This window comes from Oryzias latipes, chromosome 1, assembly GCF_002234675.1.
Source record: "Oryzias latipes chromosome 1, ASM223467v1".
In the NCBI taxonomy this organism is placed as follows: Eukaryota; Metazoa; Chordata; class Actinopteri; order Beloniformes; family Adrianichthyidae; genus Oryzias; species Oryzias latipes.
Window position 1 is genome coordinate 27599098 of NC_019859.2, and position 10107 is coordinate 27609204.

Here is a 10107-nt window from a genome sequence, read left to right on the forward strand (position 1 = left end):
ATCGCGACCAGTATTGAAGCCATCCAGCCGTACAGTTCTGCGGCAGATGCCAGCTCAGTCGAGGAAAACAAAAATGATCATGGATCTATTTGTCTACAAGTGGATGCATTAGAATGGGGCGGGGCAGGGAGCTTGCTGCTTGCCGTAGTAGCTTCTACATCACTGCTACACTCGGAAAATACTGTTTTAATCTTAATTTTCTTAATATATGTACTCCATATTAAGAAAATGCCACAAAAAAAGTTGAAAACTCGATTTTCATTTGAGTGGCTCTTTAAAGGAAGCAGCTGACTGATAAAGAAGTGGGTTAAGCTCACTCTGATGAGCCTTTATGAAACCGAAAACTCAGAATTCCAATAAAATTAAAATGATATTAAATAAAAGACAAATAATTATAGCATTTTTTTCTATTATAACATTTATGAGTTTTTGTGTATGTCCACTATTTAAACTTATTTTTTCCCCATGACATTTCATTTATAACTTCCCAGATAAAATTCACTGTGCTGAAGCTTTAACAGTATATATTGAGGTCTAACCCACAGATTATGATCTTTAAATAAAGTTATGAACAGAAAAAAAAGAAAACCAAAAGGGATCACTTCCGCAAACTCATCTCCAAATATCCGTTTCAAATAGTCGAGTTCACGACATGTCAGAAACGGAAGTAACAAACTAAGTAAGTTAAGACCTAAAATCAAATTTCCGGTTCAATTTACATACATTCATACCTTCTACAGCAAACAACGAGGTACAAAAAAATTTGGCAACATTTCTTTTATATATTACTTTTGGGTGAATTACTGTAAAATTGTTTTTCACCCTGACTACAGGTACAATGCACAGAACCCTAAAAGATCTATGAAAACTGAGGACCAGGTCAAGCATTTATTGCAACTGATGTTTTCAACCAAAAGCAATATTTTGCCTACAATAGTTGAGCTATTTTAGCTATCAGGTCACTGATCAATTTTTTTATATGAAGCATTTAGTAAAACAACAACAACAACACTGTACGTGCCTGTTTAAACCATTGAATCACTACAATCAGACTTCAATAGCATTTTTATTATTATTAAATATTACCGTTAGTTTTTTCCCCCCACATTACTGAGGTTATGTGTCAAACCATTTGTGTCAGATTCGCGTCAACTTCTAGTTGGCTTTTACTTTGAAAAACCCGACAGGAAGAACTTGAGTGATTGGATCAGCTTGGGCTTTCGATTCATTTGCAAGCTGCTGCTGCTAGCGGAGTGCTTAGGTTCGGTTCGGGTCGGTTTTCGGAGGTTACAGAGATGAATACGGTTTTGTCCAGAGCCAACTCGCTGTTCGCCTTCTCCCTGAGCGTCATGGCGGTGCTCACCTTCGGTTGCTTCATCACCACCGCCTTCAAGGATCGGAGGGTCCCGGTGGACATCCGTGTGTCCAGAGTCCTGCTGTGAGCGCACCGTCATTCAAAAACACTCACCTAAAGGCGCGTTGCGCACTCCAGGAACACGTTGCATACATAGGCTAATGCAGACGGACCAAAAATGTAGAGCTCCCTTTCGGCGCTTCGCCTGCCGGAAGTGGGAAGCATAGCGCATCTTCGGTTTCCTTAAATGTTGGGTGTCGTAGAAGCGGGTTTGTGCGCTAGCAGTAAGAATTTCGCAAAGCTCGCGTGTAACATTTGGTGCTGGCCGGATTCTGGTGGTATTTGGACTGAAACACCTTCACGTGTTTGGGGCCTTCTGACCTGTGCACCGAACCGCAGCCTTCTCTGTAACGGATACTTCCGCTGAGCTGTCCTCGTCTTCAGTGGTCGGTCATTGACGCCCAGGGTTCAAGCTACAGCCATGGTTGTGTTTCTGAGTCTCAGTTGTCAACTGGGGCTTAAACAAAAAACAGAGAAGAAGATGTGTGTGTGTGTGGATTTTTTCTCAAATCTGGATATGTTTGTGTGAGTCAAGGATCACACCAGATGGAGCTTAAACTGCCTCTAATGTCTACATCAGAGCGTTCAGCTCGCTCTGACATCCAAGAACGTCCTTTTCTACGGTGTCCTGTAAGGGTATAAACATACAGATATTCTATGGAATGATCTACAGTAAGGATACAAGCACCTGTAACAGTTCAGTTGTAATGTTACACAATTTTGGAAGAAGTTTTTTCTTTTTTTTAAAGTGGTCTCAATGCCAACATGTGGAAGATGAACAGTGATAGTTTGCTTCGCCTTTAAGTTGGATGGTCTAACGCTCTTTAAGATTCCATATGCTGCTGTTGGTGTGTCAAGCCTTTGTCATAACTGCCCCTATGGGTGGAAATGGTGTGTCTGTGGGCAAAAAATGGGCAAACCCGTACAGGACTGAAACAGCAACGTCACAGGTCGTTCTGTTAAACCGCAGAGCCGAAATGTCCATGCACATTATATTCTATGGACAGGCTGTGGGTGACAGGTCGTAATGAACACTTATACAACACCCATGGGTAAGTAAGGGTTAAGTAGGCGTGTTGTACGGATTTTTCATTTATTAAACAAAAAGAAATCCTACAGACTCTTCAAGGAGCCCGTTTGTGTTGTTTAAGTAATACCTTTGCGCTAGTTACCCGCTGCCAGTCTGTTAGGCTATGCTCACATACTGAAAGTGATGTGAAATTCATGTTTGAAAATGCACTGCTGCCATGCCGGTGCGCCCAACGCTGAAATTACGTCACAGGACCCCTAATCGCATCAGTACACTGACTTAGCATTGAAACTGGACGCCCCTGACGCCCACATTCATTTGGTGTGGACTAGGGCTGCACGTTAATGAGGAAAACCTGCGATATAAGATATTAATATTGTGATGACGATATAACTTGCGGTATATGAACATATAGCAAAACAACCAAAAACATCATTTCCATTTCACTGCAACAGTTTAAAAATGACATTCCAAATGACGCACATTTACATAGGAGACGAACATCTAACAAAAGAGCTCCATCTGATTGGTCTATGATGTAAAGGAGTCCATTCGATTGGTCAAATACATAAAGGGATTTGTTTGTTTCGTTAAATACTTCAAGCTGCTATAAGATTGTTCTAGCATATTTAAGGTAACCATTTATTGTGATTTTTGCCATCTTTTGTGATCTGCATATTGCACCGCTTAATATTGCGAGAACGATAAATTTGCGATATATTGTGCAGGCCTAGTGTGGACGCATCTTTAAGAATGAAAATACTAGACAATCATAGCGTAGTTTGCATGGGTGTCCTACGGCCGTCCTACCGGCACTTTAGTATCACCTGCTCACCCCGTATGCGTGTGGTGATTAAGGGTCCAGTACTCGCACTTCACTATAGAGTGTGGCATAAGGAAACCGTATGACAAGAACACCCTTACGTCATAGGTGGATGCACTGCCTTACAGACACTTCACATTACACTTACGACACGCACAATAACCGTATGTTCCATGTCCATGATGCCCCTTCATATCTGGCCGCTCCTTTCTCCAAAAACCTGCAATACTCATTTGGGTCAACAACCTATAATAGTGCATGTATCAGCATGACAGTTCCTATAGGGGATTTTAAAAACTGTTTATATCTATAATTTTACTGCTGCCAGCACCTTTGGATTGATCTGTTGAGTAGACTAGTTGTTGGCTGTTTAACAGAGCTAATGTTTTTTTCTGAAAAAAATCTTAGATCAAACCTGTTGGTTGCCCCAACAAGAACTGTATCCACAGACAAACATTCCTGACATCCAAAGTTATTTCTGAGTTTCAGTTAGTGGCGATAGAAGCTCAGTGTTCATGTTTTGTTCATGTCTCTGTGTCCTTCAACAGGAAGAATGTCGATGATTTTACTGGACCTAGAGAACGGAGCGACCTGGGCTTTGTGACTTTCGACCTCTCAGCTGATATCCTTTTGAGTGATGCTTCACCGTCCACATATCAGTTCAGAATGTCATAGCTGCTATGCAAGAGTCAAACTCAAGGGTGAATTTACTAACAGTTAGAAAATAATCTCTACGAGATCCTCCGACATTACTTCTGACCAGCTCCCAGCTTTAGGTTGACTCTACCAAGTACTTCAGAATAAATGATTAAAGTAAAACAATCACAATTTACCAAATATTCAAACAGGATCAGGTTACTATTCTGAAAACCACACTCATTGTTGTACTAAGAGCAGTATTTTTGTGAAGATTAAGGGCAAATAACTACATAAAGAATCTTGGGAGCCGGTTTAGCTCGTGCTGGTTTTTCGGCGCCTTCCGTCCGTGGAACCAGGGTTCGACTCCGGGCTGCTTCCTGTTCCCTTCTCTACTTCTGTGCCGGTTGCTTTGAGAGGGTTGCGTCAGGAAGGGCATCCGGCGTAAAACATTGCCAAGTTTACCATGCGACTCGTTCGCTGTGGCTACCCCTGATGGGAAAAGCCGAAAGAGAAACAACAACTACATAAAGAATTTTGTTATTGTGAAGAAAATTTGTAAAGAGCTTATTGTATTTAAATTTAAAGTGTTTGCAAAACAGGAGTGTTCTTTTTATTGTTTTACTTTTCTTTACATAATTAAGTACCCCATAGTCCAAGAAGCCAAAATCTGATAGACTTCTATTGAAAAATAAACAGCTAATACTCAGTCATTCTATTTATCAGAGTAATCATTCTTGCTCTGATACCTTTGAAACATGTTTTTGAAAATCCTAATTTTTCTTCCTAATATTCCTAATATTCAAGTTTTACAGTGGCCAATCAGACACCTCAATAAAAGGATGTGGCCTTGCATCAAACATTTGAATTTTTTGATTGACAGATTTTCTCAATCCCGCTTTCAAGTGGGGGATGGGGAGGGGGGTGGCGCCCTTTCAAACAAGCTCACCCCCCATTGTCAAAAGTTATTGCCTTAAATCGAGACGATTTATCGCTGCTTACTGATGATGTCTGGCTCCATATCCCCAAAGAAATGGCGTCTGAATTGACTTAATTTAGTTGGTAAGCTGTTTTTCATGGATGACGTTACACTCACTTAGTCCAGTTCTTAAATATAATCAATGGGTAGAATTCGACATAATGACATAATGGCTCAAACACATCAAAAACACTCAAGAACTCCTGAGATTAAACATCGGACCGTTCTATCTAAAGCAGGGCTGCTTATTCCTGGTCCATGGGATCTACCACTCTACCTGTCTGTTTTCCAGATCTCCAAGTCCTGCTAGCAGCTGATTACCTCAATCAGATTTCTCCACATTCCGATTAAATGAACCCAACTGGTCAAGGTAATCAGCAGTAAGCAGTGCAGGGAGAGCTGGAAAACAGGCGGGGTGGTAGATCTCAAAGACCAGGAATGAGCAGCCCTGATCTAAAGTGACCCTCTGTGAGCCCTGATCTAAATGCTATTGAAAATCTGTCAATGGAGCTGAAACATCCTTCCAACCTTAGACAATTGGTGCAGTCTGCTCATTAACCCTGTGAAACCAGAGCTTTAGCTCCTCTACTGTAACTCTTCAACCATTGAAAAGCATCCTAGGTCTAATATGTAACACTTCGGTGCTGAGGTGCTCACGCATTCAACGTAAATCAGCTGATTCATGGCGATTGCATTAATGGTCAAAGATTTCTGGTATGTCAGAGCGTGTGTTAACTAGGTGTCGCCAACGACATCTCCGGTATGAGATGGGCCTAAATATCTAATATAAATAAAGATGGGGCTAAATACCTGCTGACAGTTACAAATGTCTTAAAAAGTTATGTATATATATATATAATATATATAGTCAGATATAGTTTCTAAAGTTGTGCAAATAAATATTAGGTTAAGGGTGCCATCATTTTTTTCCATGCTCATTGTATTGTTTGTATTTTTGTTCAAATGATTATGTTGAACATCAAATTGAAAGCATGTCTGATTTTCATTCGAGAGCTCCAGTCAGCCTGTTAAAACATACGTGTATTGTGACAAATCCCGTTTTCTTTAACTTCAGCCACATCTGCAACCCATTTTTGACTGGAACGTGAAGCAGCTGTTTATTTATCTGTCAGCTGAATACGCTACCAAAGCCAACGTAAGTTGAATGCATGCAAACACAACCACACACTCACAATGCAGGGCAAACATTCAATATTCTGTAATATTGTTGAACAGGTTCAAAAAGATGATGGTAAATAATAGTTTTGAACTTAAATGTTGCAAACTGAACATGGAGAAGGCTTTGGGAAACGGCAATGATGAACAATATGCATCCTTGAAAATGCATCACAGTCATACCTGTGTTGTTTTTAAATGTGTTCTTCAAGTACTGCAGACATCACTGCCGCCCGCCTGCAACGTCTGTCCTTCAGATTGGAAAATGATGCTTTTCTGTATAACTTGTCACTGTTCTTTGTTTGCATGTCTTTTAGTCTCTAAATCAAGTGGTCCTTTGGGACAAGATCCTTATTCGAGGAGACAATGCCAAGCTCAACCTCAAAGACACGAAGTCCAAATATTTCTTCTTTGATGATGGAAATGGACTCAGGTTAGTTGATCAGAGTTCTTTGCTTGTGTGGTCTCACTGACAGAAAATCTAACATGGTTGATTGCATTTATTTATACGCTCTTTGGTCACTTTATGAGGTACACTTTGCTAGTACTGGGTTGGACCCCCTTTTGCCATCAGAACTGCCTGAATCCTTGGTACTAGAGTTTCAACAAGGTTATTGGAAACATATCTTAGAGAGTTTGGTCCATATTGACATGACAACATCACGGTTCCTGCAGATTTCTTGACTGCACAGTTATGATGCCAATCTCCTGTTCCGCCACATCCCAAAAGTGTTTTATTGAGTTGAGATCTGGAGACTGTGGAGGCCATTTGAGTCCAGAGAACTTATTGTCATGTTCAAGAAACCAGTCTGAGATGATTATGACATGCCGCCTTATCCTGCTATCCCATCCAGTGTTTTCTTCTGCTGCTGTAGCTCATCTGTATCAAGGTTGGACATGTTGTACATTCAGAGATGCTCCTCTGCAAATCTGTCGTACCCCAGTGGTTCTTTGAGTTTCTGTTGCCTTTCTACCAGCTGGAACCACTGTGACCATTCGCCTTTGACCTCTGGCATCAACAAGGCATTTCCACCCACAGAGCTGCCGCTCACTGGATATTTTCTCTTTTTTTGGACCATTCTCTGTAAACCATAGAGATGTTTGTTGGTGAAAATCCTAGTAGATCAGCAGTTTCTGAAATCCTGAGACCAGCATGTCTGGCACCAACAACTATGCCACATTCAGAGTCACTTCAATCCCCTTTCTTTCCCATTCTGATGCTAAGCTTGAACTGCAGCATATCGTCTTGACCACACCTACATGCCTAAATGCATTTAGTTGTTGCCATGTGATTGGCAACAACAGGGTTGGACAGGTGCGCATTAATAAAGTCTTCTATGAATGTATAATAAGTATTTTTTATTCAAATAGTTGAAACTCAGAAGCAGATGAAAAATGCAGTTTGAAAAAGAGCTTAGACAAGAAATGAGTATTGTTGTCAAAGGAGCTATGTCCCATAGCTCAAGTTCAGTTTAAGACCTTGTTTTCAAAGACCTAAATGTGCTTCAAGTCAAAGTCTCCTTATTTGCTTCAGAGCATAATGGAGCAGGTACATGAAATTTTTGGTTCTTCGGTAGATGTTTTCAGGTTCTCCAGTCTCTTCATGTTGTTAATTGTGTGCTGGTTTCTCACCTGTTCTGCTTTCAGATCCAACAAAAACATTACCCTGACATTGTCGTGGAATGTTGTACCTAACGCCGGCATCCTGCCCCTGGTGGTTGGAAGTGGACATGTCAGTTTGCCATTCCCTGAATCGTACGAGAACACCAAGAGCTACTAAACTGAAAACTGAGCCAGCATCCAGACCAAGCCTCTGGTCTGTGGGACTGTTGAGTGTTCTTTCCTAACTCAAAATACAGAGATGGAAACAATAAAACCTTTCTTTTCTAATTTTGTTGGGTGTTAGTTATCACGAATTCCCCTCAGAGCTCGTAAACCATCGGAGGTTTTCATGTTTGGATGTCTTTGTATCTGATGAAATGTGCTGACAAAGACTCTGGGAGTGGATGCCCCTCGTCTTCCTCGTCTCGGCTTCCTCGTCTGTTTCAGCTCAATTCCTGTCTGTTTTCATCGTCTCGCTTTGAGCCCTCTGTTTTTTCTACAGTGAGAGTAGAGGATCCATTAACTGAAGCCATGTGGCTTCCCTGTTTGTCATGCAACACAAGTCAGAGGTGCCGTCAAATCCCCAAAATTAATGTTCTCCTTTGACAAACCTTGAACTCAAGAAGTGGCTCTACCTAGAGCAGGTAATTTTTAAATTGGACCGACATTTTATTTTCTTAGCAATTTATTTAAATGCTAAAACACATTTCACAAACGTGTACTCCATGTTCCCCAATGTCTGAACTCAATGCCCTTTTCTAAAGCTACATTAACACGAGTACAACCAATCACTTAAAAACTCAAACTTTCACAGCAAAAGAGCAGCTCGAAGCTTTCAAAACTAAACACTATATACGTCATTACACACTACAGCAAAACAATGGAAAACACAATGCTCAAGTTGTGAGGTTTCATTTTTCACAACTGCCAATGCATATTTTTTAGAAACTTTACAGTAATTGATCTTAGATCCCTGCAGAGGATTAGGCATTTAGATTTGTGCGTTTCATATGAAAAGTATAATTCTAAATTCTGCATGTAAATTACTGTAACACAACTCAATGCAAAAACAGAATCTATTGCACACAACAGTATTCTTAAAAACATGAGTCTGAAGTTATTTTATTTACTTTACAGTATTAATACCACAATCACTGTATGGCATCATGTTGCTGAGCTGCATCTGGCCACATCACCTCATCCACATCGCAGGCTATATTGTCTCTGGCCAGGCACTGCAGGAAAAACGCCCTGGAATGATGAATCCATCCTGGGATGTCAGCACAGGCCAGCTCCATTGCCCTTAGGAGGTTCTCTCTAGGATATGGGTGTCTGTCATAAACCTTCCATCTCCAAGATGAGAAGAACTCCTATAGGGTTCAGAAAAGTGGAGTAGGGTGGCAGACAGACGTGTAACCCTTGTGCTATCATAGGCACTTTTACCCTTGTGGAAAGATTTCATGTAAACCACGGACACCAGTGAAGATCACAAATCATTGAAGAAAAAAGGTTCAGCGCACTGTCTAGTGGGTCTAGATGACCCAACTCCCAATGGTAGCCCATCAGATGGAAATTGTGTTTTTTGTGTTTTCAACCCTTGTGCTATCCTAGGCACTTTAACGTTGGGAGTTGGGTCCCTAGACCCAGCCCACTAGACAGTGCGCTGAACCTATTTTCTTCAATGATGGATTACATGAAATCTTTCCACCTTTATCCACCTTTGTCATGGTAAGGAGAACATGTCAATGTAAGGGTGGGGTCATCTAAGATAGCCCAAGGGTTAAAAAGTGGTTACCGTTGGTGGTGAACCACTCTCTGATTTGGTTTGGAAGGCAACATTGTCCCAAATGATCACATATATATGATGTGATGGCCCAGGACAGTGTTGTTTGCGGTCAAGGAGGATGTCTTTTGGCTCCCCTTGGAAGGTGAGGAGACGGTTGTTGTAAGACCCAAGGACAGCATGCCGGTGGACAAGCCCCTCCAAACCCATGGCTGCACAAAGAGTAATATTTCCCCTCCGTTGGCCAGGAACCTCAGTGATGGCTCTTTGGCCAATGATGTTACGGCCTCTTTGCCTTCGTTTCTGTAGGTTGAAGCCAACCTAATCCAGGAAGAAGTACCCATGAGGTCTGGCCATCGCGTCCCACTGTGAAAATGTGAAAGTGCACAGGTGATTAAAACAACAGTCAATCCGGTATTGTCGAGAAGTACTTCAGGCTACTGAGCAACACAGTATCTCCACTAACTGTACTGTGAACATGGATGTATACTTACTTGCACATACTCGTAATGAAGGTCTTTGTGTCGCGCAAAGTTGCACTCAAAGGGAACAATATAGACCCGTTTCATCTGCATCTTTTGGTGCCGGGGAACTCTGTCTTGTGGCCAAGCTGACTTCATCAATGTTCTGAAAGTTGACATTATCGGCAATGACTTTGTATCTG

At 41.3% G+C, this 10107-nt stretch overlaps 1 protein-coding gene across 1 annotated transcript; it reads left to right on the top strand.

Annotated features, from left to right (window-relative positions):
- Positions 1–1191: 1191 nt before the first annotated feature.
- Positions 1192–7948, top strand: spcs3 (signal peptidase complex subunit 3). The gene is made up of 5 exons (XM_011478704.3): positions 1192–1438; positions 3816–3889; positions 5962–6038; positions 6376–6491; positions 7706–7948. Exons 1-5 carry the CDS (start codon positions 1296–1298, stop codon positions 7836–7838), a joined length of 543 nt encoding a protein of 180 aa, XP_011477006.1. The 5' UTR covers positions 1192–1295; the 3' UTR covers positions 7839–7948.
- The last annotated feature ends 2159 nt before the right edge of the window (positions 7949–10107 follow it).

Bases quoted from the DNA above. Each gene is read 5' to 3' on its own strand.
- spcs3 (XM_011478704.3), top strand. From the start codon at position 1,296: ATGAATACGGTTTTGTCCAGAGCCAACTCGCTGTTCGCCTTCTCCCTG. The intron at 6,039-6,375 runs GTAAGTTGAATG...CATGTCTTTTAG, and splicing joins AATACGCTACCAAAGCCAAC to TCTCTAAATCAAGTGGTCCT. The intron at 6,492-7,705 runs GTTAGTTGATCA...TTCTGCTTTCAG, and splicing joins GATGATGGAAATGGACTCAG to ATCCAACAAAAACATTACCC.